The 23600-nt window shown below is 40.2% G+C and overlaps 1 protein-coding gene across 3 annotated transcripts; it reads left to right on the top strand.

Moving 5' to 3' along the window:
• The first annotated feature begins 248 nt into the window (after positions 1–248).
• On the top strand, positions 249–15732 carry SLC38A2 (solute carrier family 38 member 2). 3 transcript variants are annotated; one of them, XM_049882903.1, is made up of 16 exons: positions 249–548; positions 1795–1918; positions 2226–2307; positions 2466–2581; positions 5739–5812; positions 5903–5995; positions 6126–6207; positions 7707–7789; positions 8231–8289; positions 8388–8552; positions 8859–8938; positions 9045–9145; positions 9714–9838; positions 10173–10317; positions 11622–11719; positions 12725–15732. In XM_049882903.1, the coding sequence occupies exons 2-16, from the start codon at positions 1803–1805 to the stop codon at positions 12821–12823; spliced, it is 1518 nt and encodes a 505-aa protein (XP_049738860.1). In that variant the 5' UTR covers positions 249–548; positions 1795–1802; the 3' UTR covers positions 12824–15732. The 3 variants fall into 3 exon arrangements, with proteins under 3 accessions (XP_049738860.1, XP_049738859.1, XP_049738861.1); XM_049882902.1 differs by having other exon boundaries at positions 1722–1918; XM_049882904.1 differs by lacking the exons at positions 249–548; positions 2466–2581 and having other exon boundaries at positions 1828–1918.
• Positions 15733–23600: the final 7868 nt, after the last annotated feature.

Here is a 23600-nt window from a genome sequence, read left to right as displayed (position 1 = left end):
AAGCTGCAGCCACTGCGAGGTTCGGCTCGCCGGAGGGTCGTGGGCGCCCGCGGGCTGGGTTGGGCTGGGCTGGCGGAGTCAGCGACTGGGGGCAGGGTGCGGAAAGGCGGGGGGGGGGGGGCAGAGGCGGGGCCTGGCGGCCGGGCGGGCCGGGGCGGAGCCCAGGTGGTGTTGATACACAAAGGGAAGCCACCCGGGCGGCCGCGGCACCGCCCCCTGACGCGTCGGCGGGGACGGCACTTATAACCCGCCGCTCGCCGGGCCCCTCTAAAGCCTTGAGTCGTCGCCGCCTCGGAGCGTCTAGTACCGCACCGCCGCCCGCCGCCGAAGCACGCGCTCCCGCATACTTGCGTCTTTCTCTTAAGACGGCGGACGCCAGATTATTGGGGCGGCAACTTGCCATTTTCCTTTATTAAAATTATTTTTTTCCTGCCTATTCTTGGTTTAAAAATTTTTTTTTTAATTTTTTTACTATTTGGGGTTTGAGAAAAACCCACCCAAGCCGTGTTTTGTGAGGTTTCCGGGACACAGGAGCCGAGACCACCGAGGTAACGGATGCTGGGGACGCGTCCCTGCAGAGGGCGCGGGCCAGGGCGGGAGTGGGGGAGGGGCGCCCGGGAGGGGCCGCGGCGGGAAGGCAGCGGGGCCGTTCCCCGGGGGCGGGCGTTTTCTCCTGGCGGGGCTCACCTCTGGTCGCTGCCCGCCGTTCGGGGTCGCCGCCCGTCGAGGCGGAGAGGGGGCGCAGGGCGGGGACCGCCTGCCAGTTCCGCGCGGAGTTGCGTCCTCCCGTTAGGGGGAGGGGAACCGGCCCGGCCAGCGGCTTCGCTGCGGCAAGTCTTGTGACCGATTTGCATTCGTAATAGTAATAATAATAATAGTAATAAATTAAATCCAGGGAGCCAAGAGTCTGGGGGCGGCAGAGGTGCGTTTAGGTTTGTATTATAATAGAGGCCAAGATTGGGGAAGACGGGTCGGGAACGTTTGACAATCTATGATCGATGTTGCATCAGTTTCCTTTCCGGGCATAGGAGGGGCGGGCCGGGCGAAGTGCTCGCCAGCCAAATGCCTCTGGACGTGTGCACCCGAGGGCACGGGTGTGCACGTGTAAACAAACCCACGGCGCCCAGTGCGCACCCGGCTACGGGCGTTTGTCACCTCTCGAAAGCTTTTTACTTCTTTATCTGGACGTATGTTATCTGCCGCAGGAACATAACCCCATTTGGCATTAAAAGAGGGGTTACGCGGCATTGTTGTTACAAGTGCTAAAAACGGGACCGTGCGCCTCGGTTGCATGCACACCTAGCAAATGCAGGGGCAGGATGTGTGCCCTGCGTCCCTGTGCACAACCAAAGAAGCTGGAGGGAAAAGTCAAACAGAGCCCCCTCGCCCCCTCCGCCTAGACGTGGGGTGACGGAGTGTGTGAAACCCTAAAACCCTCCGGAGAGGGGAGCCGGAGCGCGCAGGGCGCAGGGCGCAGGCCTCCGCGGGCACGGCGTTGCGGTGGGATCATCTTTGTTCTCCGCGCTCGGCTGTCTGTACTTTTCCGCCCCTCGGCGTGCCCCCGCCCCTCGCGCTCCGCTGGTACTTTTCCACTCGCCTGGCCGGGGATGAATCAGCCGCGCTGCGCCGCCCGGAGGCGTCACGTGACCGCGCGGGGCGGGCGAGCGAAGGAGCGAGCGAGCGGGCGCTGCAGTGCTGACGCGCCGCCTCTACCTTCGCAGGCAGAAGCGAGGGCTGGTGCACCGCCAAGGACAAAAGGAGCCTAGCGCTGATCGCTGCACCCATTCCTTCTAGTGCCCATCATGAAGAAAGCCGAAATGGGAAGATTCAACATTTCCCCGGATGAGGACAGCAGCAGCTACAGTTCCAACGGCGATTTCAACTACTCCTACCCCACTAAGCAAGCTGCTCTGAAAAGGTAAGAAGAATTTTGTGTTTTTTTAAAACCAAAAGGCTTGTGGGAGGGGGGAGGACTCTTTACCTAGGGCTGTGCTTCTGTTGATTTAGCTTACTGCGTTTGAAGAGAGTGCACCATCTCTGAAATCATCTGTTTTGGCGTAATGTGGGTATCTTTTGCGAGAGTCGACGCCTACTCAAGTTTATGCATTCACTTGAAGATGTGAAAACTGAAAGTGGACTGTTCTGTTTGTGTTAAAGTGATCTGTTGTATAGTTATGTGTATTTCAATCCTGTTTAAAATAATATGTATGTATTTTTTTTCCTAGCCATTATGCAGACGTAGATCCTGAAAACCAGAACTTTTTACTTGAATCGAATTTGGGGAAGAAGAAGTATGAAACAGACTTTGTAAGTTAAAAATAGTAATTTGTGTGTCTGTGGCTTTATGGAGTAAAAGATTTCAAAGCTAACTTTAAAGCTTTAGATTTCAAAGCTAACTTGCCCGAAGCTGGTTTTCTCCATTTAATTATTGTTATATGTTTGGTTATCGTTTTCCCTCTGTGTAGCATCCAGGTACTACTTCCTTTGGAATGTCAGTATTTAATCTGAGCAATGCGATTGTGGGCAGTGGAATCCTTGGGCTTTCTTATGCCATGGCTAATACTGGAATTGCTCTGTTTATGTAAGTATGTGTAAGTAGCGAGTCTGCCATGCAGGGCAGTTAATGTGATATTACAACATATATGTTGGCTCCAGGAACTGGATTTATAGTTGAAGTAGTTGACTTAAAAATCATTTGTTTAAAATTAAAAACATGAGAAACTTAAAAGTCTCTATTCTGCTCAACAAGTGCACAATATCAAGAAGGCCAATTGGGTAGAAAAAACCATTGTAACATTTAAACTAAAAATACTAATTAGCATAGTGCCTCTGAATCAGTTTGGTTCAGTCTGGTGAATTGACGAAGCTCCCCAAGGACCTGTGGCCCATTTACATACATCAGGAAAAGAACTAATTCTTCTAAGTAGGTAGGGTGTGGTGGCATTTACCTATCCTGGAACGTGTTGTTTAAAGAAAAGTGAGTCATAATTTTTTTGAAACTGAAAAGCAAGCAGTATTTTTTTTTTTTGGGTCTTTTTTAAGTTTTTTTCTTCTAGGTTTATGTGGTTACCACATGTTATAGTAAAAAAATGAGTATTTTATGAGCACATGCCTTAATTTTTTTTTTTTCTTAGTTGTCCAGTTAGAGTTAGTTTATTCCTGTGCTTTCCAGAATATTTACAATAGAATTTTGGAGTTTTATAAGACTTGAAAGCAGTGGTTCTTTAATGGGGGGGGGGGGGGGCAGGGTCACTGACCCTTGGAAAATGTGATTTAAAAAAATACAGTCCTTCCAGAAAAACAGGAAAAATACATGTAAATTTGAACACGCACTTTCAGTGATGTTTGTATCGTAGCTATAAAGTCTAAGTACTTACAGACTCCTGGCTAAGACAGTTTCTGTGGAGGTTTTCACTCAGTTGTAGGGATGAGAAAACCATGAATACATTTAGTATATGAATTGTCCATTTGTGAGAGATATGTTTCGTTAACAACTGGTGCATTCTACTCAAGTTATTTTCTCCAGCAGGATAGAATGTTCATGAAAAGAAAAGCAGACCTTTGCAAAGCTCTGACTGGTAGCTGGGTTTCTGTCTGACTTGCTTCTTTAGCCTGAGACTTTTTGAGACCACTTAGTAACGTGAAGGATGGGAAATTTACATATACAAGGTCCTGAAGTTTAAAGTATTTAGTGGGTAACTGGAATGGCATCACTGGATCTTGGGGAAAAAACTGTAGGCACTTTAAAAATGTTGCCAATGTGGTTATGGTACAGAATTTATATTAAAATAAAATAGCACCTGTATTTCGTAAGTGAAAGTAAAATTCTAGTATGTTCTTGCAGTTTGGAAATTATTTACACTTTCATAGGTGATCATGAAAAGCTATGTATATCAACAGTGTGTTTGATGATTAACCATTTTAATAAATGGTTAAATAATATCAAGAGTGCTAAAGTGACTTTCTTATCCATCAGTATTTTACAAGGTGTATGCATTTAGAGGTGTAGAGGTAAATGGGCCAGAGGCTGCATGGTTGCCATAGTCTGGTTAAACAATGCTCAGCCTAAGCAACTCTGTATAGCTAACTTTATCAATCTCAGAGGTGATGATTATTCACCCCTCGTTGTTTCCCTTTAAGGGACGATAGGACTTAATTTGTCAGCAGACTTGTAGAATTGTTTTTTATTAAACTGCTTAGTTATAGATGAGGTTGATGATGGTGTCATTTTCTACCTCAGACTGACTAGAGCCCGTAAAACTTTTGGCAGCTTAATGCCACGACCTACGTTTGATTGATAGACTTTTTTTTTTAACCAGCGCCTCACAAAGTGGTATGTGCAATTTGCACATATAGGATCAAGAAATATGTGACTGTCTTCTTGTTTGCAGAGTTTTCTGAGTTTCCCGATTGTGTTTTTTTTTTGCTCCTTTTGGGGGGAGGTGGTGGTGAGAGTATTTCCATGTCCTTCTTGGCTTTGTCTGGAGAGAAGGAAAGTGAAACTGGAGTGAAAATCCCTGCCCTAACGGAAAACTAAGGGACATTAAGGCCCCTTTGTTATTAGGTGCCATCGAGTTGGTCTCAACTTACAGCAACCTATGTACGACAGAACTAAACACTGCCCAGTCTTTGCCATCCTCACAGTCTGATGTGTTTGAGCCCATTGTTGCAGCCACCGTGTCAATCCATCTCATTAAGGGTCTTCTTTTTTGCTGGACTTCTGCTTTACCAAGCATGGTGTCCTTCTCCAAGGAGTGGTCTCTCCTGATAACATGTCCAAAGTTTGTGAGGTGAAGCCTTGCTATCCTCTTTTCTAAGGAACGTTCTGGTTGTACTTCTTCCAAGACAGATTTGTTTGTTCCTCTGGATGTCCATGGTATATTCAGGATTTTTTCCCAACACTATAATTCAAAGGCATCAATTCTTTGGTCTTCCTTATTCATTGTTCAGCTTTTTCATATGAGGTGATTGAAAATATGGTGCCTTTAGCCCCTCTGTATCTCTCCCACCCCCTCCACCCCACACCCTTCATTCAAGCCAAGTAAAAGTTAGGGGAGAGCCCATACAGTTGGGCTGATAGGCTGATGCTCCATGGTCTAGCACAGGCATTGTTTAACTTTGTGACGATGCTGGGCTTGTATTCCATACCACTGGTTGGAAGTAGTTATTTCTCTGATTTCTACCCAGCGGTTCGTAAAGTTTGTAGTGCCTGACGCTTAAAGTGTTAAAATGTGTTTTTCTCCTTCCTTTCTAATCCCATTCCTCTCCTTATGTGATCTAAAGATCTTCCCTGTATCTATCAATTAAATATTACAGTTATCTCCTAGGATGGGTTTAGTGGCAGGTATTATCACCATTTTACCTACCATTCAAGGCAAGCGTACAGCTAATTATCATGGTACTCGAATCAAAATACAAACCTTGTAACTCCACCACTGGAAAATTGGGCTTTCTAGTGTCTCCCAGTCCCTTTGGCTCAGTGGGTAAACCCTTGCCCTTATCAATGTCATAGAACTATTAAGTATCTGAGACACGATGTAGGGTTTCAGCACCCAGTGAGGAAAATTGACAATCCAACTAGCACAGCAGGAAAACGAACACCAGTCCTTGAGGAGGACAGTCTGTTGTGAGAAATATTAGGACTAGTTCCATATTTAATGTTGAAATAACCAAAAAGAATTGTCCTTTAATATACCTATGCTTGTTTATAATCTCGTGCCTTTTCCTTCTTTCATCAGAATTCTCTTGACATTTGTATCCATATTTTCCCTGTATTCTGTTCATCTCCTTTTGAAGACTGCCAATGAAGGAGGTATGATAGTATTCTTAATTTTTCCAAAACTATATGCATACCTATCATGATTTTCTTTTTCTTATAAAATACTTGTTTTTCAAATTACAGGGTCTTTATTATATGAACAATTGGGACATAAGGCATTTGGATTAGTTGGAAAGCTTGCGGCCTCTGGATCAATTACAATGCAGAACATTGGAGGTAAGAATTTTTCAAAAAGCAATTTGGGTAGATTTTTTGCTCATTGTGTAGCACAGAGTTGTGACACATTAGCTTTAGTGTCACGTGCCACGTTTTGCGCTTGTAATGGTATAATTTTGTTTTCCTCCAGCTATGTCAAGCTACCTCTTCATAGTGAAATATGAGTTACCTTTGGTGATCCAGGCATTAATGAACATTGAAGATACAACTGGGTAGGTGCTAAGTAAGGTTACTGATAAACAATTATAGTCAAAAATTGTTAGATACATTTTATGAAAGTTGGATACCAAATGATTATCAATAAATTATTAAATTCATAAATGTTTCTTTTGTTACCTACCAAAAACTCCTCCCCCATAAGCTGATTTGAACTTCTGAGGATGAAAGGCCAAAGGTAGTAGCTACCACTGTAATTTCTGCACAAGTAATTTCTAACCTGCATGTGAAAACAAGTTTTTTGAAATTTACCTCCTCTGTGGTCACACTTCCTAGGAAGTTACAGCTATCGAACACGTACCCCAACCTAAATTAGGACAGGAGCTTTGGATTAATGTTAAAAGTTGATTCCTGTATTGACTTTTTTTTTACGTTTGAAATCCTTAGGAATCAATCTGTTTAAAAAGCAGACTGTCAGAAAATGGTGGTCATGCTGTTGAAAGCCTTATCTTTCTAGCAAAATTATTTGTCCTAGTGGGCTAACGGGTTTTTATCTAAAGTAAACATGGAGAGGGCTAATTTACCTCACAACTTACTTGCAGCTCATTACCTCGGAACAGAGTTGTGGTTATCTCTGGGGTGGCTTTAGAAATTTAATTTGATAAACTGGTCTTTAAATATTAGTTTTCTGTAGCTTACCTGTTGCTGAAGTGAATGAAGGGGAATTCACAGGCAGTTAGAATTTGAAAATAGTGATTTAAAAAACAGATGAAGTTAATGATCACCTAAGAAGGAAAAGACATTGCTAGGACTCTGAGGGGCATACGTAGTATTTTCTTGAAGTTATGAAAGAACTCTTTTGACCACTTCTGAAGACAAGGTGGGTCAAGATGCCACAGTATACTCTGATAACATGGAATAAGTCTTGGTTTGGAGAATTTGGTTTTGGTTTTTGCTTAAGCATTTTTTCCAAGTATGAATGCAACCTCCGTGCTCAAATGTTTAAGTGTGTGTTTGCAAACAAATGTCTGGGAAAAAAATCCTTGTTTTAAAGCTTCCTTGTTTCTAGCTTTTGAAATTGTAAGCTAAAGCTATGACAAAGTTGGTGTACAGTCTTTCTAAAAATGCTTAAAGATAAAATTATCAGCGGAACAATGCCGCCCTGTTCCCACATTAGTATCAAGCCTTTAAGGAGCATTTTATGTTATGAATCCACTGGCAACCTTCCCAGAGCAAAACAGTGAGACAAAAGTAACACTGTTTGATGCCCTGTTTCTAACCTGTGTCAATATTCATCTAGCTCACAAAGTTAGAAGTTTATTCCTGTCTATAAGCTTCTTGAACAAGTGATATTTTCCCCAAACTTTGAGGGTTTTTTTGTGTGTGTTTACTTTTATAGCATTTCTATAAAATGAGTCCTGTTAGAATTACAGCCCTTCTGTGATTTTCTCTTCTGACTAGTTATGCAGAAGCAGTTTTTCTATTTTTAAAAGATGTGTTTATTGTTCCTGAGGGTATTTGTGACAGGTTTTTATCTTATTTTTCTTTAATTCAGATTGTGGTATCTGAATGGTGACTATTTGGTTCTGCTGGTGTCGTTGGTGCTCATTCTTCCTTTGTCACTGCTGAGAAATTTAGGTGAGCAAACCCATCTCTAGAGAGAGCTGACGTAGTGAGCCTCTTATCACCTAGTTGACATTTCTCTTAATAGAAATTAATGAGAGCTAAAAAGCCTGCATAAACGTACCTTTGAGAGTTGTGTCATGCAGTGCCTGTAGTTCTGGCAAAATCTTAACAGGGTAGCAACCGAAGGACCAAAACACTACGAGTTGTTGGGTTTTCATTGACATTTGCAGTGTCCTACTGCTCTTTGTAAATAATAGTGAGTTTATCAGCTTGGTTTTTTAAACAAGTATTAAGTAATTTCATATCTTAATATATAAGAATTAGAAATTTAATATTGTACCCCCATTTAAGTGCCTAAAGTCTTCCAAGCAGGACTGACTTATTCAAGAGAGAAAATATTTTTGCCTTAAACTGATTTCATTAAACTAAAGTAGATATTTTTCCTCCTTCTAGGATATTTGGGATATACCAGTGGCCTCTCCTTGTTGTGTATGATGTTCTTTCTGATTGTGGTAGGTATAGTTTTTGTAAAGCTAAAGCTTTTTAGATAAAGCTTTATAAGCCCTATCACATTATTCAGCTTAACAAAATGCAAAATACTGCATTTCAGGTGATTTGCAAGAAATTTCAGATTCCCTGTCCTATGGAAATTGCTTACCTAGTTAATGAAACAATAAACAGCACCTTAACACAGCCAGCTTTTGCACCTGATGTGACATTTAACATGACTGAAGATGATTCTTGCAGACCACGTTACTTTATCTTCAATTCACAGGTAACTAACTAGTCTTCATTTTCTGGAACACAGACATTAGGGAGGAAGACTACCCACTGGAAATTTTAAAATAACTTCCAGAGTAAAGGGAGGAAGGCGAATAGACACTGGTTTAGAAAATTTAGGATTAGCCAGTTAATGAATCACGCCTGAACAGATTAAGAGGTGTGGAAACTATGCAAGGGAACCTAATTATTTTAGGCTTTCGTTCTAAGATGAGTTTATATAAAATATAAGCTTCCAAACTGTGACAGCATGTGAGTTTGTTACACGATGATGCTAAGTAAAATTTTATCTTCTTTTCAGACTGTCTATGCTGTGCCCATTCTGACCTTTTCATTTGTCTGCCACCCTGCTATTCTTCCCATTTACGAAGAGCTAAAAGAGTAAATATTTTTATATAAATTTTTTGGGAAAATTGGGAAAATATTTTACAACTGTTGCTATAATCATTGCTGAAATGAATACATATTTTCCTTTGAATTTTCATAGCCGCAGCCGTAAAAGAATGATGAATGTGTCCAAGATTTCATTTTTTGCCATGTTCCTCATGTACCTGCTTGCTGCCCTCTTTGGATACCTGACATTTTATGGTAAACTATATCTGGTTTATAAAACTTTATTGGAGTGAAATTCATTTATATGATAGTTCCATCACTTAAAAAAATTTTTTCAGTCTATTTTGGTATGTTTCCTATTTGTGGTGAGAAATTAAATTTAGAGCTAAGAGTTTCCTATTGTGTATTTAATCAGTAATTTCTAAAATCCAGGGTCAAAGAAATACCTACCGTTAGTCATTTTGTATGATGTTCTTGCCTCTTAAGTTCATCCTGCCTAGTTCTCCCCTTCACCTTGAAATTAAGGAACACATACAAACAGTCAGCCAAACCAAAGGATTTCACCAATTAGCTCCTGTTGTTTTTAATGGAGGTCATGTGGCTAAATCTCTACTCAGCATTTAGAAAAAATTTCCTTCAATGTTATTTTAATTGCATTAAATATAATTCCAAATTAATCTTATTAGCCTCTCAGTTTATAGTGGTTTTATGAGTAGCTAATAACTTGGGGGCAAATCTTGTTGTAAACTTAGATTTACTGCTTAATCTCCAGAGGAAACAGGACACTTGGAATTTTTTTTTTTTTTTTTGTCTTTCCTCATAGAACATGTTGAGGCAGAATTGCTTCATACATACTCAACCGTGCTGGGAACTGATATCCTTCTTCTCATTGTCCGCTTGGCCGTGTTGATGGCCGTCACCCTGACAGTACCAGTCGTTATTTTCCCGGTAAGTAGTCACCTTGCTTTCAGTAGGAATGAGCTTTTAAACCTGGAAAGATTTGTGAGATTTTCAACTTTTGGGAGAAGGGCAAAACTAGTAGAGCAATGCCAAGTTGATGGTTCTTTTGATAGGATTCTCCCCCACCCCACCCCACCCCCCCAATCCTGGGGCGTTTTTCTTCATAGTTAGAAACAGAATGTTCTTAAGTGTTCCAACATTCAGAAAATAGCAGTGGAGGAGGGGGCACAGTTCTACTTTAGAACTAGCTGCTCTTCTAGATGCATTTTCTATTGGCTTGTTTCTTGCATTCACTAAAGTTTGATACTCTCCTCTTTTGCAGATCCGGAGTTCCGTAACTCATTTGTTGTGTGCAGGAAAAGATTTCAGTTGGTGGCGTCATAGTTTCATTACAGTGTCTATCTTGGGACTTACGAATTTGCTTGTTATCTTTGTACCAACTATTAGGGATATCTTTGGTTTCATTGGTAAGTTTTAAGAAGTATCAAAGTTGATTCAAATATTAGGTTTTTTTTTTTTTTCTAAACACTGAATTTTTGGTGAAAGTTTATACAGCATGTTAGGTTACCATTTGACAGTTTGCACACAAATTGTTCAGTGACATTAGTTACATTTATTACAATGTGTCAACATTCTCTTTGTCTTCTGTTTGTTACATTTCCAGTTCTCTAGTTTCATCTTTGTTGTAGAGTAATTGGTGACCTTTTGGTCTCATGCTGATGGTTTTTACACAGAGCTTTGATCCTTAGGGGTAATAGCCTTTATTTTGTGTGCCCCTCTGTTTTACTAAAAGGTCATCTCGGGATAAGCTTGGTCCTAGGCTTTTAAATAGTATCTCAGGATGATAGTCTTAGGGAGTCCTTTGTTGTCTACTGTTCAGTTTGATTGACTTTTTTTTTTTTTTTAAGAGTTTGAGTTCTGCTCTGCATTTTTCTCCCATTCTTTCCAGGACCGTCTCTTGTGACCCTGGTCAGAATGGTCAATGGTGGTAGCTGGGCAACATCTAGTTCTTTTGGTTTCAGAGTAGATGAAGTTGTGGCTCATGTAGACTTGCTTCTTTGAGCTTTTGGTTACTTTCTTCTGTTTTGCCCCAGAGAGTAAAGGCCTGTAGTTGTATCTTAGATGGCCTGTCGCAAGTGTTGAGTCCCCAGACGCTACTCGCTTCACTAGAATATGGATCATGATTTTTGTGAACTGTGTTATGCCAGTTGACTGAGTTGTCCCAGGAAACTCTGGTCCTAAGCTTTCAAACCCAGAAAGCCAACCTTAGAAGGTATTTGGCTATGTCTGAAGAGTATCCGTTTCTGTCTTTAGTGACAGAAATGCCCGCACCCACATATTTGTATTTACATGTACCTATAGATACTTCGGAAACCCTGGTGGTGCAGTGATTAAGAGCTCAGGCTACTAACCAAAAGGTTGGCAGTTCAAATCTACCAGCCGCTCCTTAGAAACCCTGTGGGGCACTTCTACTCTGTCCTGTAGGCTTGCTGAGTCAGAATTGACTCGACAACAACTGGCTTTTTTTGGAGAGATACTTCTGTCCTCATCTGTGTACACATCTGTACTTGCCCATATACCGGTATGCCTTTACCCATTTATATGTGCTAAGACACTTGGCTGTTCTTAGGTTTTGCTATGCTCACTACATCCACTTTCAGTGCCACTTTTTCCTAGCACCAAAAATAATGGGGTTTTTTAAGGTTTAATAAATAGCAAGTGACTCATTGAATACTGAAGAAGAGGTTTTTTTTTTTTTTTTTTTTTACAGGTGCATCTGCCGCTGCTATGTTGATTTTTATTCTTCCATCTGCCTTCTATATCAAGTTAGTGAAGAAAGAATCTATGAAATCTGTACAAAAGATTGGGGTGAGTCAAAGATTCCTCAACTAATTTTCTTTTTTGTCTCTTAGCTCTCATTTGCTGTGGTTTCCATTTTAGGCTTCTAGTAAATACGATGGTGTACTTCATAGGTGGAAGATTGGAGAAGGGGAGGTATAAGTCAGTTTGCTGCCTTATAAATTAATAATAAGGTATTTTAGAGAGAGGGAATAGAGATAAAGAGGAGTGTAAGATGCTGTCGCATTGGCTTAACCAGTGTTTATTGACTGCCTGCGCTCTGACAGGCACTTCACTGGGTGTTGAGCATATAAAATAGGGGCAGAAAATGGGATACTTTGTTAAATGGGACTGACTGTCTTCATCTGTATAGAAAAGCAAAGCTTTGGGGGCCCTTTTTTCTCTTAGTGGTAGTCACTATTATGTACTTAAAGTATAACAACTGATTACAAAGATTTTGATATGTTAACCACAAACGATAGGGTTCTGGTGCCTTAGTGGGGTTTTTACAAAACATAGTGTGATATGCAGTCCTTATTTTTCACTGCCTTTGTGGTCTGATAAAAGTACTAGAATTGTTTATAAACCATAACTGTTGTCTTGTTTTGCTCAAGATTAGACATTGGTAGTAAGTGAAGGGTAGGATTAGGAGTAAAGTTACTCGTGTCTCTTAGAAAGACCTGGGTTTGACTCGGACTGCATCTTAGAATGATTTAGATTTGGTTTTGTGACTTAATTTTTGCTTTAAAAAATTTTTTTAAATCCAGTCCAGTTGTATCTGAAGTAGTTTATTCCTCAGTGTAAATTGCTTTTTCATTTGATACAAAGGCAGTTATTTTGTGCTATAGATAAACCCCTTGATCACTTAAAACAGTTTAAATATCTTGAACCAAAGTAAAACTATAGATCTATAAAAAAAAAACACATAATTTTAGTAATTACGAGACCCTTTTTTTAAAGTATAGGGGAAGGAATGTCTAGCGTGTATGTTCTGCTATTTGCTTGCTGATGAGTTTTCTTTGTGTCTTGGTGCAGGCTTTGCTCTTCTTGTTGAGCGGCATAGTGGTGATGATCGGAAGCATGACCTTGATTGTTTTGGATTGGGTGCACAATGCCCCTGCAGGTGGCCACTAACTGGTACCACTCAAACTCCACTAGTCCATTTTGATGCCAGTGTTGAGTCAACTCTCAACTAACTATGAAATTTCACCTAATGTTCCAGTTTCACTTCCTTCTGAAGTGCAGATTCCTCGCTGGTTCTTCTGAGTACAGAATAAGTGAACTTGTTTAAGAAACTATTCTGTTTGATAGCAATGGATATTAACAGCAAAACCACGAGTCTCGGGTGAAGGGAAGTGACAATTTTATTCCATTCCAGAGAATGGACGAACTCTTTAACTTTTATCAAGCCACATGTTTGGCTGTGTCATTGTTTAACTTGGATATTTTATGATTTTACTTGAATGTGCCTAATGGAACCATTCGATGTGAGAAATTATTCTTAATTTACAGCAAAGTATTGAAATAACCATTGAGAAAAACACTATTACTTTTTGTACCAAAAATACTTACAGACCTCAAAAGCACTATTTTACTTTTAAGAATTGCTTTTTTTTGAACTTCATCCAGAAACAGTTGTCAGTAAATCCCATGAAAAAATTTAATTGGTATTTAAAAACAAGTATTAGTATAAGGAAATGAATGACTTGCCTTTTTGTAGGCATAATAAGCCAAATACTTTTTTACCCAAAATAATTTTTAGAGAAAACGATGTAATGAAAAATTACACCATTGAATATGAACGTAGTTTTCTCCATTCAAAACTTCACCATTACTTTAAAGGATAATTAATGGATTTTTGCTATACCAAATCGGATGAACCCTGTTAATCACTTTTCTGTCCCCAAATAATCTGGTTCATACAGACTGAGATGCTTATGGCTTCAACCTATTAGAATGGAAGATAATGCAGAGATTTCTGTGGAAAATAAAATAACTAATTCTGAGGTACCAAATAGTGCAATTGGGTAAGACAGGGTTTATTCAGTTGCATCTGTCACCAGAGTTGTATGTTGATAGCTCTGGGTCTTTTTTTGGGCCAGCCCTTTTTGGACATTGCTTCCAGCAGTGGAAAGTGGGCATTTGGTGGCTATAGGCCAAAACTGTTCTATCCAGAGAGTACAACTTTTCAAAATGCTCATCTCCTACTGGAGGTGTGAAATACTTGATAATGTATGGCTTAGTTATGTTCATGTTCTGTCTACAGTAGAGGTCTAATCCACAGGTTACACCGGTATTTGGTATAAGTTCTCTTTGTATAGGCCACTGGGTTTCTCATGCAGTAAGCTTTTAAACTCATATGCACTAGATTGTCATCTCATTCTTGTACAACTTAGAATTATTTGTTTACATCCAACAAATCATTAGCTAGGGAAAACAGTGCAATCTGAGTGTACGTTGTAGTTTTGGTCCAACTGCATGTTCACCCTTCCCATTTCAATCCTGGTTAGAAGTGAAAACATTACCTTTAAACTTGGCTTTGAGAGCACATTTATTGTACGTTACGGTGTATGGTGAATATATTATTAAATAATGTGGTACTTTGCTCATCAGGCATAATGTCTAAAGTCTAATATACATAATTCCATTAGTGGTTGAGGGAAGCAAATAATGGAATCATCAATTGGTCATCTGGCTCTAAGGTTATCTCTTGAACTGAACCTTTTAGTTTTAGACTAGAGCCAGAAATGTGGCAGACATGGTTTATGTTACACATTCTTGTATTATATGTGACTAAATTACAGGCAGGATGTGTCTGTAATTAAAGACCGTTGTGGAACTGGAAGACGTCTTGTAGTGCTACATTGGGTGAAACCAATGGTCCGTTTCTGTTGATTTCTACGAAAATAAAATAATTGGGGACCATCTAGAAAGGCAGTGAGAAGATGGATTCTACAGCACTGCTTTCATTTATTGGGCTTTTGGCACTCCATTTGAATCTAGAACCTCACCTCTAGTTCAGACCAAGAATTGGCACTTCTGCTTGAGTTCCTGGAATGAATCGTTGATTTCGTGTCAGATCTGCCAGGGAATGCCAAGAGTCTTTTTTACTACACTTTGCATCCTTTCAGATGTGAGAAAATACTATTTAATGGCAGCCAGGAAGGAGTGGAAAAAGAATCCTCACAGCAAATCAGTGTGGAGAAGTTCCATCAATCCTCTTTGGCCATATTTGAAGTTCAAAATAAGCTGTCTAGAGTAAATTCCAATGCATGGTTTTCTTGGAGCTGTCTTGTCTGCCTTGAGGTTCCTAAACAGTGAATTCCCATTAATGAGCAGTCTTCAGTATTAAAACCACTGTCTTGTCACCTCATTTTGCATTACTGTCTTCCGTGGATGTTTCAGTTATGACTGTAATGTTATTTATAGAACAGCATTAATCCATTAAAGCTAACCTATTTTTCAATATTTATGATAATCTGTGTACATACATTGTCCATATGTATTTGTAAATAGATGTATATAATGTCAGGTTTGGGTCTTGGGTTCAATTGTATATATTCCTATGTTTCTTAACTGCATTTTGATGAATTCCTATTATGTATCTTTAAGAATTGTCCCAAAAGTACCTGTACAGGCTTCATTATAAAGGAATTGACATTGTGTACAAACGCACTAAAAATTCAAGGTAATATTTGTTTAAATTATGTTTTCAGTAAACTGGTTGAATATCAGTTTGTTTTTTTTTTTTTTTTTCATGAAAACTTGGTGCAAGTTCAGATCTCTAAATTTTAACTAAGGTCTAAAATTTCAAAATGCAGTGGTTATCAAATGTGATCTAGTATAATGAAATCAAATGTGATCTAGTGTAACGAAAGACCTTTGAGAACCTGGGTGTGTTAACTTTATGTATATAGTGTAAATATCCCCACTTGTACTGTTAGAGGCCAACAATTCCAGTATGGCTTGTTGGCAAAGAGTGCTACACCGTTTCAATGAAACAATGTTTAACTGAACTAAAATAAATACATACATAATCCTGAGTAGCAGTGTTTTCTTTGAGGTGATGAGGTAAGCAGTGTTTCATGTATTTTGTATTGTAAGTACAGGACCAGCACGGAGGTGCTCAATAAACGTTAATGATTATCATGACCTTTTTTTAATCAGAAAATCAAGCTTATTTAAAATTGCTAAAAATTACAAACTTACAAAGAGGGAAAGCAATGAATTGTTTTAAAAGAAAATCCCAAATGCTAAGTACCTTGACTCTCTTGGACCTGCTGACCAGAGTGAATAGGCCAGGAGTGCATCAGAAACAGCTGGGAAGCTTTAAAACATGCAGCTTCCTGGAGCACGTGCCTTGATAATGCTGATTCCATAGGTCCAGAGTATCCCAGGATCTTTCTGAAAGCTACTCAGGCGATTCTGATGCACAGTTAGAATTAAAGGGCACTGAAGCAGAGCTGGGGCCCTGGTGGCACAGTGGTGAAGAGCTCAGGCCGCTAACCAAAAGGCAGGCAGCTCAAATTCACCAGCCTTCCTTGGAAACCCTATGGGCAGTTCTATTCTGTCCTATAGGGTCGCTATGAGTCAGAATTGACAGCGATGGATTTGTTTTTTGTTCTTAGAAGTAGGCCTGGGAAGAAATCAGGTTAGTTCAGCTTCATTGAACTAGCCTTGGAAGAGACGACTTTTCTATAAGTTTGGAGAGAAACCTGGGCAAGCTGATGAGTAAATAGCTTACCTGAATGATATGATGTGGGCAGGGTTACTGAGATACAGAGGATAATAGCTCAGGTATGTTCTATTGGTAGCCTTAAAAGCTTGGAGTTGTAAAGTTCAGGTATCTAAAGCTGAAACAAAATTCAGAGAGTTGCAGGTATGCTTGGGAATGGTTTCAAAGGCAAGGGAACTTTCTCCAAGCAATTCCATACAACCCAATAACCTCAATATTGACACCAGGGTTTTATATACAGATGATTATACCCAGGTCTCCTTGACTGTGTTGCTGAGTACTCAAGTCCTTCCAGGTATCTCTCAGGTGCAAGCAAGTGCAGAAATCAAAGTGGAAAATGAACATGCATGTCACACAGTCCATTTATTTACTGTCCCCTAGTCAACAATTAGGAGCCCTGGTGGTGCAACAGCTAAGTGCTCAGATGCTAACTGAAAGGGGTAGGTGGTTTGAACACACCAGTGGCTCTAGAAGAAAAGACCTGGTGAGCTGCTCCTGTAAAGATGACAGCCTAGGAAACCCTATGGGTCAGCTCTACTCTAACATGGGGTCCCTATGAGAATTGATCTGACAGCACCTAACAATAAGCAATTTTGACATTGCCGAAACTTGTCTTTGGTTTGCTGAAAAAGATCATGTTCTCTTTAGTTGGAATCGACAGCACCTAACAGTAAACAATTATGTCATTGCCAAGAATTGTCTTTGGTTTGCTGGAAAAAAATCATTCTTTTTAAATAGGTAGGGGAAGAAAGCATTTAAAAGTAGACTTTCAGTTAGATCTAGTTCTGGAGGTCTTTAAAAAGACAATCATATAACTGATCCTCTGAATTACGTTTCTCAGGGATTTGGGGGATTATTCCTGGATCCTAAATATATTACATTTAAACTTTCAAAGTTATATAGGGAGTCCCTGGGTGGCATAAATGGTAAAGTGCTCGACTACCAGCCTAGAGGTTGGCGGTTTGAACCCCCCAGAGACACTTTGGAAGACAGGCCTGACGATCTGCTTCTGAAAGGTCAGAGCCTTGAAAACCCTGTGGAGCAGTTCTACTCTGCACACATGGAGTAACCGTGGGCTGGAATTGACTTGATGGCAACTAACAACAATAACGGAGCCCTGGTGGTGCAGTGGTTAAGAGCTATGGGGAGCTATGGCTGCTAACTAGAAGGTCGGCAGTTTGAATCCACCAGCTGCTCTTCGGAAACACTATGGGGCAATTCCTCTCTGTCCTATAGGGTCACTGTGAGTCGGAATTCACTCGATGGCAATGGGTTTGGTTTTTTGGTTTAACAACAATAACAAAAGGAAACAAAAATGAGAAAGAATACCAAAGTTATCATATATTCTCACCAAAAATGCAAAAAATGACATGTCAATATAATTTTTTAAAAATGAGTTATCTGGTTAAAGGCAATAAAAGGAACCAAATACATTGAGGATGCCTGTTTTAAAGATGCAATCTCAGCAAGCACGTGATTATTTTTAAGAGGAAGTAAGTTTTGGTAAATGATAACATTTTTCTGCCAGAGTATTCAATCTACTAATAGGTACAACATTCCAGAATCCTATCCTGGAATCATGCTATGTTCCAAGCCAAATATAAGCTACATTTCTTTGGTTTTCTTTATACTTCCTCTGTACAGTGACTGTAAGTCTCAAGAGACGTGGAGCTCATGGTTTATAACCCTTCTGCTCCAGATAGATGAGTTGTATTTTTAAACAGATACTTAAACAAAAAGACTCGAAGAAGGAAATAGGTGGAATATGAAAATCTCCACTCAAAATGTATTTGAGCCTCATAAATTTGAAAATGTTCTTCTCCCAAAAACTGCTCCAAAAAGAAATGTTTAGTTCTTAAACAGCCTGTATGGGGGCAATGAAGCAAGCAGGGGGACATTCCTTGGCTTGTGGAGAAGAGACCAGTGAATTATATTTTAAATATGCACGCTTTCCTCTTGAAAAAAAAAAAGTACTCAATAATACACTGATAAGCTGTAGCAGGTTTTACTATATTTACTGAACAAGAGTTAATATTCAACAATACCGGTAATTGTTTCACACATGTCACTATGCCACGCTCTTTCTGGACAGCTTTTATGATACAAAGGAAAGAACATGACCTTTTGTTTGTGTAGAGATCAGTTCAAGTCCTGGCTTTGCCACTACAACTATGTGATCTTCAGCAAGTTCCTTAACTTCTCCATGTCTTGGTTTACTCATTTTAATAAACCTTAACTCACATGATTTATGCTCACCATATGCTAGGCTGGACATGTTATCAGGAGGGATCAGTCCCTGAAGAAGGACGTCATGCTTGGTAAAGTAGAGGGTCAGTGAAGACCCTCAATGAGATGGATTAACACAGTGGCTGCAACAATGGGCTCAAACATAGCAACAATTGTGAGATGGCACAGGACTGGGCAATGTTTCTTTCCATTGTGCATCCGGTTGCTACGAGTCAGAACCAACTCAAAGGCACCTAACAACAACAATGTGCTAGGTAATATGCAGGAGGTAATCACAACAATTCCCTGAGGCAAATATTTTTTTTTAACCTGTATTTTACTGAAGAGGAAACTGAAACTTGTAGAGAGGTTAAGAAATTTGCCTAGAAAGTGGTAGAGTTGAGACTCAAGCCTTAATCCAGATACCATGTGCTTAACCAATTCACTTTAAATATGAAGATCAATATTAAACACCAGTTTTAGGGTTGCTCTGGAGATTAAATAAAGTGACATACAAAAAAATACATTTCACTGTGTATCACACAATGGAATATCATACAGCACTTGAATGACTACAGTTCATTTTAGTATTAAAAACTTGATTGAGAAAAGCAAATCTGAGAATATTACTACATTAGCATTATAGCCTTGTTATGAAGTTCAAAAACTAAACAATATCTTGGTTAGTATACTTAAATACTTGATAAAACAAGAAAGAATCAGAGGAATGATATAGATGACATTGAAGACAGTGGTTAATTTTGGAGGGGAAGGAAGGCATGATAGGGAGAGAACACAGGCAGATGGAAGGTAGCGTTGATGTTCTAGTTCTCGGGTGTCCATTTATGTTGTTGTTGAGTGTCATCCAGTTGGTTCCAACTCATAGTGACCCTATTATGTACAACAGGATGAACCACTGCCCAGTCCTGTGTCATCCTCACAATCGTTATGCTTGAGCCCATTGTTCTCACTGCGCATATATGAAAGATGGAAAAAGGTTGATAGACAAAAGGGTGCCTGTTTGGGCCAATGATGAGAGTATGCCATGAATGAGACTGATTGATCCAATTAAGTGTTTCTGATGTCTATAAAAAGGTGACTTTTACCCAGGTTGAACCATATGAAATTGCCAATTTTCTATCATTTTTCACCTACAAGAATGGAAATTTTATATGGTCTGACCTAATATGTAATCAATAAATATTGGTTTCTTCTATTTACCCTTTCTTTAGCTTGCTTGATATGATGAGGTGTCTATACAACCCCATAAACTCTGAACTCATCAGGCTTTCCCCCCAGCCCAGGCTACAAGGAAGGCAGGTGCCTTCTAATACCCCTACCAATTATTGGTATCTGTGCCCCGAGTTTTAAGTCGTTGAATAATTGTTGAGTTAATAATCACTCAAAATCTCAATGTAGTTCAATAGCAGAAGAAAAAAGGCTACATTGGGTACAAAATAGGTACCGAAGGTTGGCTGCTTCTGGTCCTGCCTTGCTGCTTTGAGGTTTCCTCTATGATGCTGCTGGTCCTGCAGGTCCTCCAAAGACCCAGTCTTGGAACTCATGCCCCACACTGGGACCCACTTTCTGCCTTCCTGCTCAGCCTGGTCCAGGACACTGCATTTGACCTCTGCAGCGATTCTCTGACACTAGCTTCCTTGTGACTGTTGGGCTTGGCTTTCAGCCTCCATTTCTGGCATCTGTGCTTTATTCCCTGAGTGACAGGGCCCTTCTGGAAGTTTTTGGCTAGCGATGCTTCTCAGATAGTTTCAGGCCACTGGCACTTCTGGAATTCACCTTTGGATTGCTCCTTCCAATCCATTCCCAAAATTGTAGTCAGACTAATTTTTCCACAGAACAAATGATCACTCAGTTCTCTTCTTAAAACCCTAAGGGGTAGCAGAAAATGTAGAACAAAACTCAGATTCCTAAAAAAGGCAGACTTACTGGACCAGTAGAAACTAGAGGAACCCCTGAGACTATTGCCCTAAGATACTCTTTGAACTTGAAACTGAAGCCATTCCCAGAGATCACCTTTCATCCAAATAATAGATTGGCTTATGAAATAAACAATATCACATGTGAGTACCGTGTTCCCTTAAATAATCAACTATATGAGACAAACGGTCAACATTTACCCTAAAGCAAAGATGAGACAGTAAGGAGGGATAGGGAAGCTAGATTAACGGACACAGAACAAATAGCATGGACATAACGAGAATGCTGACACATTGTGAAAAACGTAACCAATGTCACGGGACAATTTGTACAAAAATTGTTATATGGGAGCCTAATTTGCTGTGTAAACTTTCACCTAAAACACAATAAAATATTAAAAAACAAAACAAGCAAACAAAAAATTCAAAACCCTAAATGGCTTCCTACTGCAACTATCAGCACAAAGTTCCAAATCTTCTTTGTGACCCATCATCACTGGGACTTTTCCCACCTCCCCAGCCTCATATCATAGCAGTATCCCACTCCCCATTCCATATTCCAACTACAAAAATTTATTTCCAGCTCCCAAAACCTAACACAATCTTACACCTCCATGCCTTTGTATACAATTTTCCTTCTGCCTGCAACGTTGTTTCGTGTTCTTCTGATAGATAATCTCCATTTGTTCACTAAGGCTCAGATCAGGCACCACCTTCTCCAAAGGTCTCCCCTAACCTCTGGCTTGTTTTTCCTTCTGGGTTATTATGGTAACTTGTGTTCTATCCAAGCCCGTCTGACTGTTCTCTAAGGCTCACTGTCTAGCTGGCCCAATAGGCTGAAGCTTCTTGAGTTTGGAGATTATGTGCTTTTTGTCCCTGCAGCCCAGAAACTATTCCAGAGCATGGAATAGGGTAGATGCTGAGTTACTACATGGACTCCATCACAGTGCCATCCCAGACTAAGCCCTGAGCTGGGTCTTGGCCCAATTCTTGGCAGTGCCTTCAGTTTCCAGATGACTCTGTGTCAGACTCTGAGATAAATAAGCATCAAGCATCCAAAGATGAAGAAGAAGGCTTTTGCTTCTTGTAAGAAGTCCTTAATCAAGTGAAGAGAACAGTTAACTACAATTTAACATTAGAAGCATTATTACAAAGTGATGTAGTAAATAAGACAATAATAATTAATGTCTACTGCTCGCCTTTGAGTTTGTTGTATTATGGTGGCTTGCATGTTGCTGTAATGCTGGAAGCTATGTCACTGGTACCAGCATCACGGTATTTCAAATACCAGTAGGGTCATCCATAGTGGACAGGTTTCAGCGGAGCTTCCAGACTAAGAAAGTGTAGAAGGAGAAAGGCCTAGTGATCTACTTCCAAAACTTAGCTGATGAAAACCCTATGGACCACAAAAGAATATTTTCAGTACAGTGCTGGAAGATGAGCCCCTTAGTTGGGAAGTACTCAAAATATACAGTGGCCACAAAAATGGGCTCTAGTATACCAATGATCATGGAGATGGTGCGGGGCCAGGCAATGTTTCGTTCTGTTGTACATGGGGCCTCCAAAAACCAACTCAATGGCAACAAAAAATTTAAAGTAGTACAGAATTAAGAGAGCAGGCTTGAACCCATACCTGGATTTGAATTCCAGTGCTTCACTTCCTAGCTGTGTGGCCTTAAGAATGTGATTTTCCTAAGTTTACACTTCCATAACGAGGGAAATAATAGTTATATAGAAAAGAGCCCTTGTGGTACAACGGTTAAGTGCTCAGCTGCTAACTGAAAGGTTGGCAGTTTGAACCTACCCAGCAGCTCCACAGAAGAAAGACCTGGCAATCTGCTTTCATAAAGATGATAGCTAAGAAAACCCTATGGGGCAGGTCTACTCTGTCACATGGGGTCGCTATGAGTCAGAATTGACTGGACAGCACCCAACAACAAGAAGCAGCTAGAGAAAAATATGGTGTTTAAAATAAAAATTAACTGCAGGTTCCTACGTGGTGGCATAATTTATCGAGAAAGTGGAATGGCCTCTTTGAACATGAAAGGTGAAACGTCCCCTTCTCTCCTCCACTGGGAATAGTCTGGAAAACGAAGAAGAGTTACAGTTAAGGGAGAACTGAAAAAGAAAGGTGTGGAGAATAAAGGGTTCAGAGCAGAGAAGGTAGAAGGGAGGGAGAGGGTCCAGCCACATGGAAGAAGCTGAGGTATTACAGGGGGCAGCCAGAGGAAATGTTCTCAGTATGAGAACAGCCAAGGGACTTTTAAGAACAGAATAATTTTTAAAACAATTTTGTAAGTTGTATCTGTTTTCTTAAGGAGGGACTATAAGCTCGCGGTATAAATTAAAAGCCTGCTTTCTACTGCAACCCTCCAGTTCCCTTCTCTAGAGGCAACCACCATTGGCAGTTTCTTGTGTACCCTTTCTGAGACATTCTGTTTAATGTTCAATTTTATACTGTTTGCTGTGCTGCAATGTAACATGCTACTTGATATCCCTCAGTACTTCTGTAGAGATCTGCTACCTGGAATCATCCTATGCTGGCAATGCCTGGTGAAGTTAGGTTCCATGTTTGAGATAGGGCCAAAATACAACACAGGAAAAAAGGTCAACAATTCAGGAGAAAGAGAAAAAGAAGAGACTATGAAAATAATTTAAAAGTAAAACACACGCACAAAGTTGCCATGGAATCGTGGTGGTGGGGGAACCAAACAGTTGCCGTTGAGTCAAGTCTGACTCATGGTGATTACATGTGCATCAGAGTAGAACTGTACTCCATAGTGTCTTCAATGACTGATTTTTCAGAAGCAGATTGCCAGGCCTTTCTTCTGAGGCATTTCTGTGGACTCAAACTTCCAACTCCACAGTTAGCAACCCAGCACTGAACCATTTGTGCTACCTAGGAATTCCCTGAAAAAAAAAAATAATAAGCCCTTAGAAATGTGTAGAAATTTGGGGAAGGACAGTATTTAAGGTAGGAGCTATTTGATTTGCATTTTCAGAAACAGGGAGA

Source organism: Elephas maximus, chromosome 4 (assembly GCF_024166365.1).
Source record: "Elephas maximus indicus isolate mEleMax1 chromosome 4, mEleMax1 primary haplotype, whole genome shotgun sequence".
NCBI lineage: Eukaryota > Metazoa > Chordata > Mammalia > Proboscidea > Elephantidae > Elephas > Elephas maximus.
This window is presented reverse-complemented; position numbering and strand designations above follow the sequence as displayed.